The sequence below is a fragment of the Tympanuchus pallidicinctus genome, unplaced genomic scaffold (genome assembly GCF_026119805.1).
Source record: "Tympanuchus pallidicinctus isolate F22 unplaced genomic scaffold, pur_lepc_1.0 scaffold7, whole genome shotgun sequence".
In the NCBI taxonomy this organism is placed as follows: domain Eukaryota; kingdom Metazoa; phylum Chordata; class Aves; order Galliformes; family Phasianidae; genus Tympanuchus; species Tympanuchus pallidicinctus.
The window spans coordinates 22,534,927-22,554,611 of NW_026294791.1; the positions used below are offsets into that span (position 1 = coordinate 22,534,927).

A 19,685-nucleotide genomic window follows, 5' to 3' on the forward strand; every position below is an offset into this window, starting at 1 on the left:
TTTTTTCTGCATCTAATGAAAATGATATGCAGGGATGTTTATTCTGTTCTAGGAGAGTTAGAAAAGGTCTCTTTTTTATTGAAGGCTAAGATTGCCTGCAGGTTGTCATGCATCTAGTGGTAGGTGCTTTAAAAAACAAGCCACATGTCATATGACTCAGGCTGAAACTGTTGGAACATCCAGCCTTGGAATATTCTAGCACAGTGGAATAGGGTTTCCATTGCCATCTGACTGTGGGGGTTACAGATACGTGAGTCTCCAACCCTTAATCCCTGTGAGAGTCTTGACATTGATCTTATGGAAGAAGCCTTAAAATCTCTGTTGTGGTTCCATGTGCTGCTGTGTCCAGGAGCAGATCAGCAGAGACTGAAGGAGCTAGGGAAGAACAAACGTTCAATGAGAACGTTCATTCTATAGCAGTACCTAATTTCTAAAAGCTTTAATTTAACTTTTATGATTAACTGCAGTTGATTCATCCTAATTATCGAGTGCTCTGAATGTTTTGTGGTGGCTAGGATTGATAAATGTGATCGTTATCAGATGTTTAACAAATAACTTCAGACTTTATCCCCAAGAACAAATGTGTTTCTATATCCCAACTTAATAAAAAAGGTAATACATTTGTGGCTGGATTTTTAGTATCCATGTCTATATTTATCTATCTGTCCATCTCAGCTGACTTCAATAACACCAAACTGTAGTGATGATCAAAAAAAAGCAAAATGAGAGTGCTGAAGCTTGGGACTCATTTGAAATATTGTCTTTCCAGGCCGATATTTTTTCCAGTCATTATGCCAGCACTTTCAGGTCTGCGTCGTCTATTTAAATTGTCATCCCATCTAAGTGCAAATCTTGGCCCAAGCCAGAGCCATCTGTTGTTGGGTAATAGTTGTGATTTATTTTGCCTCTGGTTGACGGTCATGCTCGTGAGCCAGATGCTGACTTGTAGGATTTGCTTTTATTCATTTTCAGTTTTATGCCATGTATTAATATCACAAACAGTATTTTAATTTTAGATATTTTTGTCTAGTATTTTAAATTAGGGATGAATAATGCCGTCACATTCCCCTCAGGGTAGCAATTCAGCATACTTCTGAACAAGATAGGAAAGGACAAAATGTTTTACACACGTTAATAATGCATTCACATTGTGTTCCTAAATGTTTAAATTCTTCCTAATCACTAATATTGCATTCATTTGTGTTGCATACAAATAATTAAGTATTACTTTGAAAAAAACTTCAGGACTGTTCGAAGCTTTCTAGGCTGCTGAGAATGCTGCAGGTAGCCAAACTTGTTGAAATATTTATGACACTTTGCATCACTGATGCAAGTTAGGACCAAGTATCAGAGGGACTTTCCTGCAAGTTGAAAATGACAAGGAGATGGATGCACTTCTTTAACTCCAGGTTAAACAATAACTCATAACAGTCCTTTGTAGTGAAGATGGGCTGCATCCAGGTCCCAGACAGTCTGCTCCTCTCGAAGGTCGGCTCCTGCCAGCACTTGGAGCTTGCAGCTGACTGCCTGTTGTGTGTGTTTTCTCCAGAAGAGTTGTGCCACAGCTCCAGCGCATGCTTGGATGCACAGGCGTGAGTGGAAATGACTTCAATGTCTCACTATCTGCTGTGGGAGCAGCAGTCCTTCCCACGCTGTTCCATCTGCACCAGGAAAACGAAGGAGCAGCAGGTGAATTGCTGCTTGGATGTACTCTTTCCTGTGCAGTTTTAGGAGGCGTTTCAGAATCTGGAAATTAAGGGGAAGTTAATTTTAATGTCTTGGCTAGCAGAGCAGCATCACTGAAGATGATTCCCTATGCAACTTTCTTCAGACCCAGTGGTTGTTTGGAGGATTTGCTAATTACAGTGCACAGATGAGAGGTATCAAAGCCCCACTCCCTCCTCCTCTCCATGTAGGTTTGTGCTCTGGGCACCAGACCTCTGACCAGCCTGGATGCTGCATCCTCTCAATTTCTCTACCTTTGCTTTCCATTTGCCACTTCACACTGACCTTTCAGAAGTCAGTCAAGAAGGTAATTAGACAGAATGGTCCTGAATTAGATAGAATGTCCTGACATTGCTGTTGATTTCTGTAGAGGTTACTCCAATTATAAAGCTCTTGTGATTGTTCTGAATACATTTGATGCATACAGTAAGTAAAGGTGCCATTAGAAACAAAACTAAGCCGGTCTCATAAAGATATCATAGGAGTTTTGCAAATGGAAAAGCGTGGAAACGAGGGATCAAACTTCCTGCTGCTGTTTGCCCATGTGAGATACATGTCTGGATCTTGAAAAATAAAAGGCAGATGTTGGGTCTGGGTTTAGGGAGGTTGCAAAAACTTTTTAAGGAGCTGGTTGGCCTATGTTGGACATGATGGTACCTGTTGGTTTGCTTCTTCCCAGTGACTCAGGCTGAATGTGGGAAGACTGGCATTGAGAGAGCAGTAAACGCATGAACTGGGAAAATAAAGCTTTGGATTAATTTTTGGGGGGCTGGAAAAGATGCTTAGTGATCGGCAGGATTTTTTTTTCACTTAGAGCTTGAGTTAGGAATTTACACTGCATTTGTGAACTCTGTAAACATGATCCTTTGCTCTTAATTACTAAGAGGGAAAATATGCTTCCCTCCAAGCACCCACTGCATATTGAGGTGTTATGGTGAAGCAACCTGCAGACAGAGGAGCTAATCTTTGAAAAGCTTGGGAAGTTTTTCATGTTCTTTGTAGTCTTTCTGCGGTCTGGGTCAGCACAGCACAACACAATCTGAATGATAAGGAATGAACCAGGTTTTCCCACACATCAGCCTGAGGTTTGAATTCAGCTATAGTTAGGAAAAATAAAATTAAAAAAAAAAAGAAGAAAGGCTGCATTTTTCCCAGGTCTGCATCTGGAGCTTCTGTAGATGCAGCTTCTGCTATTACAGCCAAGGGTTGTTTGAACGCTTCTATTTTACAGCAGCACCCAGCCACCTCACTGTGAAATAAATTGCTAAGCACAGCTTTGCCGTCAGACTTCCTGAGTAAGTTTTTGTCAGCAGAGCTCATAGTTTGCTGCCCATTGCAGCCCTCACTGATACGGCCCTGCTGCAAGAGGCACGTGGCATGAGTTGACACAGATAGAGCAAGAAGATATTTATATAGAAAGCAGACAGCACTGCCAGTAAAGGCTCCAGTTCAGCAAAGCCCTTAACCACATGTTTAAATATCATTGAAGTCAAGCTCAATTACTTTAATCATATACATAAGTACTCTGTTGAATGCGGGTCTAATAGCAGTTTCCATCTCTTTCCACATGATCAAGGCTTTTTCATATTGTGCTGCATGAGATAGGGATTTCTTCTTGGTTACACAGCATGAGCAGCTGCTGTGACTTTTGGAAGACTCCCTCTACAACTTGAAATTGCTAAGCTGTTGTAAATAGTTTTATACCGAATGCCTGTAGCACAGAATGGAAAGGAATTTTCCCAGCTCTGTGCTTCTAGGGTGGATTTAACAGATCTTTTCCCCTGTTTTTCAGGACCACCTGTTACTGCCAGCCACCACACATAACAAGACCAGAAGGCCAAAGATGTCTATAGTGTTGCCAGCTGTAAACATCAATGGTAAGTGCAAAACATGAAAGAGAGATTGTTATGAGAATAATTTCAAAGAGATGCATCTGACTTGTGTGTGGAAACCAAACTTGGATCACACGTTGGTTGTTACAGCTTTGAAAGTGAAGTGAGATTGGTCACCTCTAAGCTGTGGTTGCCAGGGTGCCCCCTGGAGCTGGGGTGCTGGCATCTCATCTGTGCCTTTCATCCACGCTGCCACAAGTGTCACCCAGACACCTCTGACTGCCTTGGCCAACAGTCTGCAGTCTCTCTCTGAAGCTCCCTCAAGACTCGATGGCAATGCCATCCGGTCATGGTGATTTATACATAGCTGATCAGAGTTGCCAGAACGTGACCTAGCTTCTCTGATGTGGCATCTGTGTAGTAGAAGTGCTGAGTGACGGCCTGAAGCAGTGATTGAGCACCTGATGGGAAGGATGGCCAACCCAGGGGTGCTCAGGTGCATGCAAAGAACCTGAGCAATGGAAGGGCTGGAGCCAGGATCCACCCCTTCCCAGACTTCATCTAAGGGTTGGCAGTGGAGGTGGGGGTTTTTCTCTGGAGATGCTACCTGAAGCGTTTCAAAGATAAGCAGCTATTTTCATTCATTTCTGCTGCTGCATTTGGGCTTGTCCTCATTTGCTGCAGCCAGAGACTTTTCCACTCCACTGTTATTGCTATATTTTCCATCACATTATAGTGTTAATGTACACGTTACATAACACGTGCAAAGATTGAGTGTGGAGACTGTCCTTGCCGTCCCATTTGGGCTGCCTAGCAGGGCAAATTCCTTGGCCTTTCTGATGTGTTGGGATGCTGACTGCCTTCCATCAGCTTCTCAGCTGTTTACCACTGTGTTATACAACGCTCAGTGTGAGAGGGACCTCTCAGCACTGCACCGTCAGTATTAATAACAATCATATTCAAGGGCTGCAGGACAGCAGAGAAAACAGCTTTTCACTAAGGGCGCGGGCTTGTTAGTGAAAGGAAGTGTTCTTGATCTCCATTTTAGTCCCACATGAGAGATAGGACAAGAACTGAATAAATATATCATTAATTCAGATGCCCCAAGGTTAAGGCATGTTTGGGAAAATGTCACTGTCACAGTCATCAGACGCATTGTGAACCCTGCGACAGCACAGACTTTGCTTACTGAATATCTGTACGCTGTGACGCCTTTTTAAAGCTTACATGTTTTACAGAACAAACGAATCACAAACCCAAATGTTTTTGTGAATTCAGGCGTGCTGAAAACATTGTCTGATGATGTGAATTTCCATAAACAAACAAACAATCCGTTCAGGCTTCCAGCATTTTAATAATTGCGCTTTCCTAAGCACGATGGTAAGTCGAGTGTGGTGGTATACAACCAATTATCTGAGGGGAATTTTTGTGAGATGTGTCAGAATTATTTTTGGCATTTGTCAGTCAGAAACTCCCTTTTCATGTCCCTTACAAAAATCCTTTCTTGGCTGAGCTGAATTAGCAAATAGGCAGTTTATCACTTGGAGAGCAAGCTCTTATTTCTAACTTACAGCCTATTTATTCTTGAATGTTATTGAGTCTTAAGTATCTTTCCAGTTACTGGAGTAAATATGATTTGGAAAATACACATCAGAGCCCTGCGATGAATCTTATCCTTCATCATTAGTAAAACATTGTGAAATTGTAGTTACTGGAGTTCTTTGGGATTGTTCTTCAGAACATGGGTATAATCCAGGAAATAAAAAATATCCAGGGATTTGGTCAGGGATGTTGAAATGGAGCAGACACAAGGATAGTGGCTAAATAAACAATGCCATCAAACATTTCTTCCCCTGTGGCACTCAATCAGGTGCTAGGAAGAAATTCCAAGATAAATAAGAGGTGGTGCATAACTTGGCTTCATTTTTAATTTATTTATTAGTAGATTACTAATAGGAGGCTGTTAGCTAAGAAGTTGTGCCTGGAGAAGAACCATTTCTCTGCTTTGAGAACATTGCTTCTCCATCCTATCCTTCCTCTACGAGGGCTTGTACATCCTAAACAAGCATCTGGCAGTTTGCTGACAACAAAGCTTTTCTCTCAGGTGTTTGCGGGGAGAAAGCCCACCTTAAGCCCACCTTAGCTCTTCATCCACCTGCAGTGAAGTGGCTGCTGGAAGAGGCTGGGTCTCCCTGGGAGGATCTGGCAATACTTTCAGTGAAAGAACTTGTCCCTCCTGCCTTTTCTCATGACTCAGCCAGTTCTTTGAGGGAGAAGGGGAGCCTTTTCCACTTGCACTTATTTGCTGTTCCTTTTCTCTGCCACAACCCTGGCAGTGGAGGCGAGGAGAGTGGAAGTGGAATGGCCTCTGCTTTGAAACTTTTTTCTTCATTTGCTTTCTTCTACAGGATCTTCATTTTATCTTTGTACCAGAGTTTACCCATTGCTCTTTTCAGATATGAAACAGTGTACAGTTCATTCAGAAAAGAACTTTTTTAACTACTCGGACAGTCTCTTTCCAGCAGGACTGTCATCCTTTTCTGATTATGTTTTGAATGCTGGAGTGCCCTCTGAGCTCTGTTACAGACTCTTCCCATGGCTGATTTGAGCAGTTCCCATTGACAGCAGCAGGAAGAGAGAGCAAATATGGACAGAGTTTGGGAAATAACATGAGTTGTCGGTCACTGTCTTCTGTGACTGTGCATGAAGGTTAGTGACATAGTTCTGCAAGGTTTGTCTGGCTCTTTTCACCAGTGTACAAACAGAGTCTACTTTACAGTCTGAAAAACATTTCAGAATTCTTCTTGGAGGGAAAACAAGATATAAAGCTGGCAGCACTAGTGCTTTTCAGCTAATGGCAAGTATCAACAGAAACCTTTGTAGTAGGAGTGTGTGTATGTGTGGGTGCAATACGATAGAAGTTTAAGTTGGAGTATTTAAGAGAATACTGTGCAAAGCAAGAACAGTAAGACATTTCTCTTAGAGACAAGAAGTTGATAAAAGCTATTCAGTAATTGCATGTTAAAAGAGTAAAAATGGCCATTACCTTTTATGCCTCTCCTATGTGGTCTGTCTCTTGTTCAGCCCAGATTGTCCCATGCATGAGGACAGCTGGCAAAGTCTCCACCGAGGGCTTCTGTGCAGGTGCCTGAAGTTGTGTGAACTCTTAAGTATTAAGGTGTTAAAAAAAAAAAAAAAAAATTAAAACAAAAATCAGTGTTGGTACATGTTAATCCCACTCCTCTTTACTTCCTCCCCACCCTGTTCCAGCCCCCTTTCCAAGCTTGCTGGGCCACTCCTGCAGTTTGCAGCCAGTACACGCCATCAGCTCCTCCATTTCAGCCTCCCCAGACGCACGCTGCCTCTCACCCTGGTCCCACTGCCCTCTTGGCTGCTGTCACTCAGTACTACTCTCCCTTAGGCTCCTGCAGCCAACTGTGTCCACAACTTAACCTGCCCCTGCCCAACTACAAAGCCCCAGCATTTGTGGACGCAACCAGCACTGGATTGATCTGTCTAGTGGATCATAGGAACCCCAGGGCTGGTAAGCCTGGAAGGGAAAAAAAGCAGAGTTGCATAGTCCTAGTCTTGCTGTACATGGTTCTGGGGACACCACTGGTATGCCTGTGATGAGAAGTAATTCCAAGAAATATCTCGCACTTTCTCATGGGAATGAAAGCCAACGGCAATTTACAGTTAAACTTAAGCTTTTGTTTTTGAGCAAGTCATGTTTGTTGTGCTGGATTGCAGCTATTATTTTAGAAATCTAACTATGCACTTGAGACCAGTTAAGTCTCTAGTAGATTTCGTTCCTAAATTTGCTTTTATTGTAACTCAGAGTCTTGTTGGCTCATTACACCGGTTCCAAATTGACATATAGGCGGTGCCTTTCATTTCAGTTTAAATGAAAACATCTGCCATTAGCCCTGTATTTACTTAACTGCTGTAAAAAATGCAGCGGGTTATAACATCAATCTTTGGATCAAAATAATCTATAGAGTACAGCACAGCTAAGCCACTCTTCCTACCCCAAGCAGGGACCTTTAGTCTCTGTGGGATGTCTGCAGCTCTGCAGTGCAGCACACACCACCAGTAGTCCTCTCTGTGCGGTGTACAAAAGTGAGAACATATGTACAGCCGTCTGTTGTAGGAGATAGCATGCGAAGTTTAGCCAAAGAAGATGCTCTCTTTACTGCATTTCTTCTTAGGATAGTGCCAGTGCTCCATGTCTTGGAAGAAGCACAGTTGTAGAGTCCTTGGCCTTTGTGCCAGTTACAGATGCGGTGGTGTTAGTGCTATTACCAGGCCCTCGCCCATGTGGAAACCAACCAGCTGGGTACTAAGCTTCAGATTTCCTGTTTATTTCATAAGGACTAGTGTACAGTCTTCAGATAGACGTGATTTGACATTCTTGCTGATATGGAGGTGAAGGGCTGTACATCCTCTTGGAACCCCCAGGCATCCTGTATACCAAACTAATTTCTTTGTGCATTAATCTCTCCCCTTTCCTTTGCTCATAGTATGTAAATGTGTAAGTCAGGACCAGAGGCTGTTTACAGGGAAGCTGATTCATGCAGGTCAGTTCATCTGCCAGTATGTGGAATAAGTCACTGGAAAAGGTTACTGAGTTCTGAGCTGCCACTGATCCCAGAGAGAGCCGCTGCAAGGAGAATGTAGACAGTAAGGATGCCGAACAGCAGGGATTTCAGTTGCATAGCAAGAAGCAAGTGCACGTCCAGTCAGCAGCTAAGTCTGAAGTTCCTTGTTTTCTTGAGAATTGACAGCTGTGACAGAGTTTTGAATTTTCTACAAGTGTTCTGGATAGGTCCTTAGTCTAACGTCACTCACAATGGGTCTTGTTGTCAGTCTGCCTTTGAGATACTTGTGCTTGCCCTCTATAATTTATGTATTCCTGGATAGACTTCTCTTAGGAGTTGCTTTTTGTGATGAAACACAGCACACAAAGAGTGCTGAGTGGGATGGAGAGTTTTGCAAAGTCCACGTGCTCTGTTGTGTTGGGCATCTTCTGATCGCAGCTGCTTCCTCAGCCTTCCTTTGTCGAAATTCTCATCCTGCCAATGTGACAGACTTCATAAGTCTTTTCATGCTCTAAAATAATGCACGTTTCAATTCAGATGATGAACAGCAAATCTAATGGTAAGGCTTTTTGATCAAAACTGGAGGGATTTTGCCATCAAGCAGCATGAGTATTTGCATGCAGCAGATGTCCAAGGCTGGTAGCAAACTCTGAGAAGTCTGTAAAGCAAACAGAAGCCACCCAAGGCTGAGAAGGAGGATAAAAAGAAAATCTCTTTGGGAAGTGATGATGTGCTATAAGTTCCCATGTCTTGGGGTTAAATAAATACAGTCTTCAACATCCTCTGCCTTGGGGTCAAGTGAACAAAAGATGCCATTTCCATCTTTCAGAGTAAGAGGCAGAATTCCTTGTCACTCATCAGATGAAGGTCTAAAACCATGCACTGGTGAACAGCTGACTTTTCTGAAGGTTATTGCTCAGCAAATGCTCTGTCTCCAGGTGTTGTTGGTTCACTCTTGATGCTTGGAAGCCAGATCTTGGAGCTTAGAAGCCAGATCTTTGTTCCTGTAGCTTCCTCTCTAAGCTGCTGTGCTTGGCCTCAGGCTGAGAATCTCTCATAGGATTGTTGGCCGGTATCACAGATGTCCTTCACCCCTCTTGCTTGTATTGAGTTCTACTCTAGAGGTTGGGACTGAAACCTTGTCAAGGAATTTTAACTACAGATTTTAGTCGTATTGTAAGATGTTACTGTTCTCTTTTCAGAGTGATGTACGCTAATCTTTCCTCTCTGCAAAATTGATCGTTGCTGAATTGACAACCTTTAAGAGATGCTGTGCTTCCCACCAATTTTCTCTTAATATATGTTGTCCCTGACAGGAAAAAGATGATTAAATTATTCATAGAATTATGACAGAAATGGTTCAAGTATTCCGCACACAAAAGCAGTGGAATCTGTGTCACTTGAGTTCATGTTTGTTTAGTTAGACAGGAAGCGATCAAGAAATGAAATCATAAAGGCTTACTCCCCAGTGACTTTTCATAATGGTCTGTTTACCTAAATTGCTAAATAAGTAACCTATTTTTATGTGTTCATAAGAACAGGAAGACGATTTCAGTAGACCTTCTGTGTCTTTTTGCCGTTTCGTTATTATGAAAATCTCTTGGGTTTTGTGTGATGTAGCAGACCAAAGCCCCAGCACGACTAGTCTTCTCTGTATAGACAGGATAAATGCTGCAGATGGCATTTTCTTGGGAACACGCTGTCCGAGAGGGATAGAGAATGAGTCATAAATTAATTGGACTTCACATCTAGTATGTCAAATGCCTGTGTAGAGTTATTACACCAGATTGTTTTTCCATATGAAAGACAAGCTATATAAAATCCCCAATGTAGAAGAAAAAGGAAACCCATGACTCTAGCTGCCAGTGTGGATGCTGCGTGCCAGAACCCAGTGCCTGTGTCTCACTGCACAGAGCCTGCCCTCTCGATGTCCATCGCTCCTGGAGCTGACCCTGCCATGTGGGTACGCTCTCCCACCAGGCTGCAGAGCAGACTGCAAAGCAAAGAGAACGTTTCAGTCCTGAGGTGAGGTGGTGTTCGCCATCTCAGCTGCACCAAACTGTGTTTGTGCAGCACGTCGTAATTCTAGCCTTCAGTCCAGCTGATCTGCTTTGATACGTTTTCAAGTGTTGTAAATTTAAGATTACATAATTCCTCTTAGTGTTAAATTAGACGTGGCAAATACACTTTTATGTTTGTGATACGTAGGCCAGCTTTGATTACTGGTAGCTCTTTATTTCTGCTGTGATCTGAATCATAATTATCCATAATGAGCTCACCCTGTAAAAACATCAAGAAAAAAAACTGCAAAGAAGTGGTAGAGGAGTTCACGTTTATGAGTTCTGTCTTGAGGACATCACTGGAGCAAACCTAGAGATTAGGAAAAGCTCAGCAGTCCAAGACGGTCTTTTTCTGTGTTTGGATTGCAGTCTCTAAGGAGACTGCAGCCAGCGGGGCTGGCATGATGCTGCCCTGCTCTCCACTCCCAAGCCCAGCTTTCCATGCAGGGACTCTTCCTCACCCACTCCATAGAACACACCTTACCTGTGCCTTCTCCCAGCTGAGTCTCTGTAGCAGTCGGACAGCAGGGTTGCTGTGGGAAAGCATTTGAAAAATACATCCTGAGATTTTCAATTTCAGTCATCCCCCGGCACGTGGTTCCACCATCTGCCTCTGTCCTGTCCCTTGTTCCGCAGCAGTCCATGTGAAGAGGTGGTGGCATGTGCCTGCACAGCAAGCAGTACGCTCTGGGTGGCTGTGGATGGAGAAATGATCAGCAGTCTGAGCTGCCCCTTGCTGTGCAAAAGAGGCATCTCTGGTTCAAGGCAGCGTTCCTATCTTGAAGCCGTAAATCTCCTCTTGCTGTAGCTGGGAGGCAGAGGCCTTTGAAAGTGACTTGTTTTTATTAGCGTGCCTCATTCACATAGGCATTCTGCAGCGTATGTGAGTGATTTATTTGTTTTAATTAACTGGCAAATGTATTGCATCAGGGAAGCTCACATGGAGGAAAGCAGTTGCCCCATGCAGACAAAAACTTAGACGGAGGTTGCGTGAAAAATGTTCTTCTTCGAGCAAGGGCTGATCACAGTTTCTAAATAAATGAGGTAATTTTATGTATCCAAGTGAGACAGGTGGAAATTTCAGCTCACTATCTGGATACCATCCAACCTATAAAGGCATTTGAACTGTAAGTGAGTACAGGCTCTCACCAGCCTTCACTCTTAAATCAGTGAGACACTTCAACATTAGGCTACAAGTGATAGTGGGTGATAGAGAAAGTCCACGCCAGTAAAAAAGTGATGGCTGCCTATTGAAGAGTAAGAAGTCAAATAATTCAGTTAATTTTATCAGTAACTGCCTACAAGTCAAAATGCTGAAGTACATACTGCAAGTCAACTTCAAAGGTTAAGGGCTGCGTAAGGATGGGAAAACATGCAAAGCAAACACCATAGGATAAAGTGCTGGCAAATGGTATGGAGATTGATTAAGAGTAAAGCCTCCATGCCAAAGGACCGTTAAAAGGACCTTAGAAAATCCGGCAAGCTTAAATAATACATTAAAGTAGGTTCTTAGAAATAAGAGCTCTCTTAAAACAATGAGAAGGAATTAGAAATAGCCAAATGAGGGAATTAGAAATGGAGCACCATGTCTGGGAGGCTTAATATCAAAGCATAAGAAGTCAAGCCAAAAGTGATACTGAGGAACAACTTGTTTAAGGCATGAAAAGTAATAAAAACATTTTTTTCAGAGGAAGCCTGCCAGGGAATCTGTGGTGCTTGTAGAGGACCAAGGTGTAAAAGAGCACTTAAAGTTGAAGTCAGTGCTGTTGAAGGAAACCTTGAAGTGTTCTTGTGTTGGTGTTAACCACAGAGGATATATAAATATCAGAAGAAAGAAAAGTGACAAATGGGGTCAGGAGCTGTAAAAAGTCAAGTCTCACTTCAGCACACATTGGCTGAAACTGTGAGAGTTGAGCACGCCTGGATGGACCAAGAGAGCAGAGCTGCTGCAGTGGCAAGTTGTACCCAAGTGCTCCTGCTACCTCCTCGTTGGGCACAGAAGGGAAGGTGCCCATTCCTCTTAGTCCTGTGCTGCCTCACTCAGAGGAAGAAATCCTCCAGCTCTGGCTCTTGAAGTAAGCCTCCAGTAGAACGAATGCCTTTTTAGGCTGGTCTCCTGTGCACAGCTATTTGTCTTGTAAGTGGGTATGTCTCGTCTTGCAGACCGTGTGGGGAGTTTGTTTACAAGTTCTGTGCTTCCCAAGAAGCCATGGGTGGTTCTCTCGGAGTTGCTCTCTCTCCAGCCTCTTTCCTTTCTTTCATTCCCAAGAGAACTTTCTCTGTAGCAAAACTGTGCCTTGCCTTTGTTTTCTCCTTTTTATTTCAATTCTTCATGTAAACGTTGCCTCAGCTGGTTAGATTTCAAATATGGCCATAGCTCTGACAGCAAGCATGTGCACAGCCAGTGCAAATGCCTTGGTGTTTGCAAGAGATACTCTACCTGCAGGAGCTTTAAATTATGTGCCTGCAAGGATCAGTGCTGCTGATCTGCTCCTCTAGAGAGGGCCGTTGGCTTTTTCTTCAAACCAGCAAGAGCAATTAGTCAACCCAGACTGGGCCCTCTCCGTTGGCTACTGATCTCTTGATCTGCAGGCCCTGGCCTTTTCCATGGTATGGGCTGAGGGCACGTTGTTCTCCTCAGCCACAGCCAGTGACTCCGTTATTTACTTAGGGGGCCACAGAACTCGTTTCCTCCCGTTTTCTTACTTTCTCCTCGTGCTGTGTATATCCCCCTACGATAGCCCCTGGCACCAGTGTTGCAACAATTTGGGCATGGGAAAAGGCCCTTTCTCCTTGCTGACAGCCTGTGGCTTATCCACATGTCCTTGTGTGGTCTGCAATGTGCCTGGCCCTGGTGCAGGACCTGCCCTGAGAAATGGAGACCAGGCACTATGTTGGTGCCTCCAACCTGGCTCCCTCTGTAATAGCTCTATAGATGAGTGTGTGCTCACTGCATCCCTCATACACCCCCACCAGTTGCTGAGGAACAGGGAGTAAAAAGCTGGTGGAGAGGAAAACGGAAACATCCAGATCTCCCCTGACATGTGCCGGGGTCTGAAGGCAGCTGAGTCCACAAGGTTGCAACTGGTTTGCTTAGAAACAGTTGCAAGCAGCAGCCTGCTTTTAAAAAGAAGTTAGCTGGAATGTCTTTACTACTTTCTCCCTTGCCTCCAGAAACCCTACCTAACAAGTAAATCTGTGAATCTTTTAGAAGCCCTGCTACCTCCTTGCAGTGAGTGTATTTTTAGTCTTTGTAACTGTTAGAGCAACACTGCTTCATTTATCTACTTATTTGGTAGTGTGTAGCAACCCTTCAGCCGGAAACGTTGTCCAGATGCGGCGGCTGGGCCAGTCGGGGCTGCTCAGTGGAGATGGAGAGGATCACAGTGCAGATAGGGCAGGGAAGCCCCAGCTTGTGTCTGGGGACAGAGCTGTGCAGAGCAGCTGGTGTCCTCATCTTCTGTGAAGTTTGTGTTTCCTGAACACTGTGCTGCCCGAAATCCATGTTTTGGGCCAGGACAGGCTGCAGTATAAATTGTTTTGGTAGGTTGGTGCTAAATCTTTAAACCAAACTTCAGCATTGTGAGCTAGCATGAAGCAAGTGTGCCTCTGGCTCTTTGAAAACTGCTGAGGTTCCTGCTAGTGTGATAACAGGGCTGCAGAAAAGCTGGAAGTGTAAATTAATGCCAACACAGACTCTGTTGGGAGTCTGATGTGGCACAACAGACCTTGCTTGTTAGAAGAACAGTGGAAAATACAAAGGGGGTGTTTTGTTCTGCACAGATGCTTTTAAAAGAGGTAGCGGTTTTGTGTCATCTTGTGCATACATGATTCCCTGGCATTTGACATCAATTAAACTAATTCAGTGGATCCTGCACTATCATCTACACAAGGAGAGGTGATCTTCTGCTCTTATGTGTATTTCTGACCAAGACAGGTAGGTAAAATGCAGGTGGGACAACTGATTTCCCTCCTTGTGTCTTACCAAAAGTACTGAGGACATGTAGTCCATATCTGGCAATGCACTTGTTTGTAAGAGTGACTTCCCCAGAGAGCAGTGCTGGGGAATTGGACATGTGTTCCCAAGGCCAGGCTCACATGCTGGGAGTTTGGTAGGGCTCAAGCCAGCGAGCTCTGAGAAGATGCAGCCTGGGAACAGCAGTGCTTGGCTCAGCTACCTCACTGTTATTTTGAAGTAATCTGTGCAAAACACAGCCTTTAAATCTGGTAACAAATAATAACTGCAGCACATACCTTTGGCCTGGAAAGGATAGTTTCTTACTAAGGCAGGGAAACACTGCTTCACTGTCAGAGTGCAGAGCCCTGGAGCAGGCTGCCCATAGAGGGTGTGGAGTGCCCTTCTCTAGAGATTAAATTAAAGAGCCATAAGGATATGCCTACCTGTGTCAGCTGCTGTAGGGAACCTGCTTTAGTTTAGGATTGGACTGGGTGCCCTCCTACAATTCTGAGATTAAGCCTGTCTGAGAGTTTTATTCTGTTGTCGTGTGGTGTGAAAGGCTGTATGTTCTGAATGCTGGAGAGGAGCAGTAAATCTGTTTATAAATCCAGACGCTTCTGCAGGACATCCTGCAGCTTATTCAGCTTATGCCCAGCTCAGGGCCTTCCTGCACAGGTGTCTGCCTCTTCTCTCATTTGGAAGCTCATCTGCTGGCACACCGTCAGCAAGACCGCCGGCTTTATCCCTCCTCCTCCCTGAGAAAGAAGGCTGGTCTGTATCAGCCCAGGCCCCCTCCCATCCTGCAGCCTGTGGGGAGCACAGGCAGCATTGGGCTCAGCTCCTGCCATGTAGACATAGCAGGGCTCGGTGGAACTGCACTGTATTCTCTTGGCTTGTCCACAAAACTGATGGTGGTGTGGTCACGAGACCACCTAGTTTTAAAAGATCTGATGCAGGAATCACCAGGCATTAGCATTAAAAACTTGGTAAGGGTAAGACTGTTTTTCTTGAAGCTGAGCTGATTATTTCTGGGCCTGTTGTGATGCTGGCTTATACACTTTGTTCTTTTGCAGCCCTCAAGCTGCTTCTTCCTGGCCCCATTTGTACTCGTGCCTTTCAATTCTCCTGAGCACCGTACTTCGCTCTTGCCTTTGCTGAAGTGCATCCTGATCTTGGACAGCTTCTCTCTTTTATCGAAGCTGTACTCCAATACTCCAAGGTGGTTGAAATCTCTCCAGCTTCCCATCTTCCAGAAACCTTATAAGTATGCTCTCTATTCATCATCCAGATCATGAAACAATTTAATGGAATCGAACTGAGGCTGGAGCCATGTGGAATCATTTCTGAAATGCCTGCCCATTTGACAGTGAGCTGGTCTTTCCACACACTGTGCTACGCTGACTGCATCCAGGTCACACTTGCTCATTGCTCCTCTGAGCATCACGTGCAGAGCATCAGCCCCTGTGCTGCTGGGCTGCAATGGCCAGGGCATGACCCAGCCGTGGTGGCAAGGTGTCAGGGGCTGGCACGGCTTTCAGCCTGCTGCTCCGTACAAGATGCTTTGAACAGGGCAGGCACTGCACCTCTTGAACAGAACAGCTGCATCACAGTATTTCAGAGCCTTGGCTTACTTAATCGTGGTCCAGTTTTGTCGTGGGGGGGGTTGAGGGAAGCAGGAGGCTGGGCGAGAGGCGGCTGAGCTCGTTCCCATGCTCTCGCTGCCACCCACACAGAGCACGGTTCCTTTGCTCACACCACTGCTCTCTGGGGGTATTATTATTCTGTGTTGTGCAATGCCAAGGAACCGACTAGTAACCCACTGTGCTGGCCGCTGCAGGCAAATGCAGGGTAGTCTTACTGCCTGGGGAGCTGACAGAGGGGTTTCTTGGCTCTGGCTGTCGGCCCATCCCACTTCACCCACTTGTGGCTTTGGTGCACATTTTCTCACATAGCCAGGCTCCTGGTAAGCTGAGAGATGTATTTCCAGCTTGTTGTGCCACAGGCAGCCATCTGTTCCCATGTTCTCTCTCCAGCCCAAAGGCTAGGCAACCAACAGACAAGAGAAAAGGTGATGCACAAAGCTCCCCTGGATGGGTGTCCGCAGCGTGGCCCTGCTTGAGGACTCAGCACTGGGACGAGATGCTGCTCAGGGTCCTGGGGTCAGCTCATGGCGCCAGGCACAGCTGCTCCTGGATGCAGTTGCTTGGTGGCACGTTCAGAGCTTTTTCCATTTCATTTCTGCAGGTGGGAGCTTTGATTTCCCCTCCAGGCTCCCAGCCCCCTTAGAAAAAGTTTGCTCCTGCTTTTCATTACTATCCCAGACATATTTGATCTAATGGCTTCTACAGGTGGTGTAGGGTACAAGAGGGTCCAGCCATAGTTGTCAGCTGTCATCCAGAATCAGAGTTAATCCAGGAAAGCAGTAAGAATTAGTAATGTATATTGCATTCCTCCAGTCCATACGCTTCCCATTAGGTGCTCTTCCATCCTCCTTAGAACAGAAAGAAAACCCTGCCGATGGCAGTCAGCATTTCCCACTCTAAAAAGCAAGGGTTGGTCGTGCCTGGAAATCTGATCTGGGCTCTTGCATTCCTGGACACACTGTCTATGCAGGATAGTCTCCCACCTTTCAGAGCAGGCAGCAGATGCTGGCCATGTGCACGGCTTGTTTGGCTGCCCAGCAGCTCCTGTACTAACGGACATGCCCAGCCTGGGGCTGTGCACTTCAGGGCTGGAAGCTTTGGTAGCTGAACTCCCTCCATCTCCTGGAGACATCTCTGAGCCTTTCTCAGGGAGAACATGAGTCTCAGAGAACTCAGCAGGCTCTCGGGATCATAGTCAGCAGATGAGAAGCTGTCACTGTCTCCTTCTTAGGTCTTTCACTTTCCAAAGACAAGTCTTTTGGTTGTGCCCATTGATCGTGGTCAGCTTGGTCAGCAACTCCACCATGTCCTGCAGGTACAGCAGCCAGATCAGCCTCCTAATGAGGCACAGTTAATTCCTTAAGAATTTGCATTTTAACTTGTTTTTTAAATAGCAATCTGGTGAATAAATTCCTCTAGATCCTCAGTGTCATCAGGGTTATGCTATTCTTAAACCAATAAGAAAAAGTGAAAACATTCCTCTTTCTTAAATAAGCCCTATCTTTAATCAGCCCTGTGCTTTAGTGGCTCAAGAACAACATTTCAGCAATAGATGTTATACAATGCAAAACCCATTGGTAATGATATGCAGATGAAGAAGTGAAAAAGAAGGCTGGTGTTAGTTTTTAGGCGTGAGTGCACATGTTGAGCTTGGTCTAGAGCCTTTTGGGTGCCAGTGGCAGGATGAGACTCTGTGCATAGACCTACAGAAACAAAAGGTCTGCCCACAGCTCAGCTTGCCTTCAGCTGAAGCTCCTAGCCCAGCATGATGACACGCCAAGAAAGCACTGCTTTTTGATTCCATTGGGTCGCTAGGTTGCAAGGCTAACGCTGGCCTTTGTGTATCTGCAGAGAACGTGATCAATGGGAAGGACTATGAGGTGATGATGCAAATCGACTGCGAAGTGATGGACACCAGGATCCTCCACATCAAAAGTTCATCTGTTCCTCCATACCTCCGTGAGCAGCGCAGAAATGACACTAACACCTTCTACAGCTCATCCTCCTCTGTCTCAGAGACACCCCACGCCCTGAGGGCCATTGTCAAGTCCCTGCAGTAACTCCTGCACAGCAGCACAGCCCGTGCACCCAGCATGCAGCAGGTCCTGCTGCCAGACTGAGCCTTGCCATTGCCAAGTCCATGGGGCTCTGGACACAGCAAGGGCAGCTAAGCCTGTCCCAGTGCATGATGCTGCCAAATGGCCACAAGTCTAGCCCAGGGATTGCAGAGCTCTGTGGCCCCTCACTGGGGACAGGCCTGGGGGACCCACGCAGTGTGGTGCCCAATGCCAGCGGTGCAAGCAATGCACACCGCCTCAGTCCTGGTGTCCAGCATCAGCTGATGCTCAGCACTGGCACAGGGGGAGCACGGGCTGTCCTTGCTACTTATGCACTGTCCGTACTTTGGGTTTGTTTTGTTTTTTTTCTCCCTGTTAAACAGTCTCCTGAGGTCTGGTGCTGAGCACTGGGGTCCTACTCAGAGACACTGCTGCGCAGTCTGTGCCTGAGGCCAGGCTTTCCCCCAGTGCCCAGATCCAAGCTGCAGGCGGTCCTGCCAGCCCTCGTCCTGGCCTTGCACCCCACAGCATCCACACCTGCCACAGTGGCTATCCCCACTCCTTGTCACCCCATGCACCTTCCTCAAACCCTTCCCCGTGCAGCCTCCCCTGTGGGGGTGCTGCAGGCTGGTGATGGTGCCATGGGGCAGCCCAGCCACATAGTGAGGAGCGTTAGCCCTGCACCACAGGGTGCTCATAGCCAAGGCACTACAAGCAGAACAACCTGCACTGCCTCCAGGTGAGACCTGGGCCACAGGGACCGATGCACAGGGGCTCTGTGCATGGGATGCTGCTATCAGGGAGTTGGAGCCCTGTGGTGTGACCCAGCAAGGCTAAGTGGTTTAGGCTGTGGTGGTTTAGCTAAGCACGTGCATTGCTAAAGATTATACTGCCTTTCTTTTGGGTTTGTTTTTGGGTTTGTTTTTTTTCTCCCCTTTTTTTTTATTTTGTGTTGTTTTCACGTTGGGCAATATTTAATGTTTTTCACTGCTCACAGCCTGCAGAGTGTTTGCAGGCCTATGGGGTGGGCAGCACCCTACTGGGCAGCAGCTGAGGGGCTGCGGTGCTGGGCTGGGAGCAGCAGCCATGCGTAATGACTTCAGCATGTTGTTACGTTATTTCCCCCCTCGCACTTAGCACAGAAGATGATCAGCTTCAGTTTGCCAGACCGTTGGCTTTCCCTCGTCGTCTGAACCACTTACTGAACTGATGTGTTTGTTTTTTTAATTACTATTATTATTATTTGTGTGTGTGTGGCTGTTAGGAAAGAAAGGTTGACCCAGCAGAAAGACAAACAGCTCGGGGGGAGGCGAGGAGGAGGGCGAGGAGCAATCCACCCCAGTAAAATATGTGCCTTGCAACACTGTGGAAAAGCTTTGCCCTTTGCCACGTAGTCAGCACCGCACGGCCCCGTCCCCCCGGCGCGAGCTGCTGGGAAGCAGCCGGGCTCGGCGAGGGGCCTGGCCGCGCTCCGTGCACCAGTCCTGTTTTCCTGGCCCAGGCCCCACCTGACGGCAGGCCAGTTCACACAGCCCAGAACCTCCCCGGCTGTGCCCCAGCTGGAGGCACGCAGCCCCCCGGACGTGGGGCTCTAAGGGCGCCCTTTGCTGCTGGAGATTGGCAGCACCCCTGGGTGGGTGGCAGGGCAGCGTCTTCAGCCTGGGGCTGGCACAGGGGGCTTGGGGACACGCTGCAGCCCCCGGCAGTGGCAGAGAGCACCTCTCTTCCCTTGTATCCTGTTGTGTGTCCCTAGCACTGAAGGCAATAAAGTGGTTCTCTTATTTATTACTGTTATTCGTTATTATTTTGCTT

General features: G+C 46.1%; 1 protein-coding gene and 1 long non-coding RNA gene across 3 annotated transcripts in view; one reads left to right on the forward strand and one right to left on the reverse strand.

The window, feature by feature from the left end:
- The window catches only part of ATF6 (activating transcription factor 6), a 72,958-nt gene extending 53,300 nt beyond the window's left edge, over positions 1-19,658 (forward strand). For both annotated transcript variants that reach the window (XM_052665883.1, XM_052665884.1), the window contains exons 15-16: positions 3,518-3,602; positions 17,668-19,658. In XM_052665883.1, the coding sequence (XP_052521843.1) occupies positions 3,518-3,602; positions 17,668-17,876 (294 nt within the window). In that variant the 3' untranslated portion in view covers positions 17,877-19,658. The remainder of the gene's footprint in view (positions 1-3,517; positions 3,603-17,667) is intronic.
- LOC128072270 (uncharacterized) lies at positions 96-9,287 on the reverse strand. Its single transcript, XR_008202186.1, has 3 exons — positions 7,586-9,287; positions 6,604-6,705; positions 96-1,746 (listed from the first exon to the last, which is right to left on the reverse strand). It is a non-coding gene; the product is annotated as an uncharacterized LOC128072270 (long non-coding RNA).
- Positions 19,659-19,685: the final 27 nt, after the last annotated feature.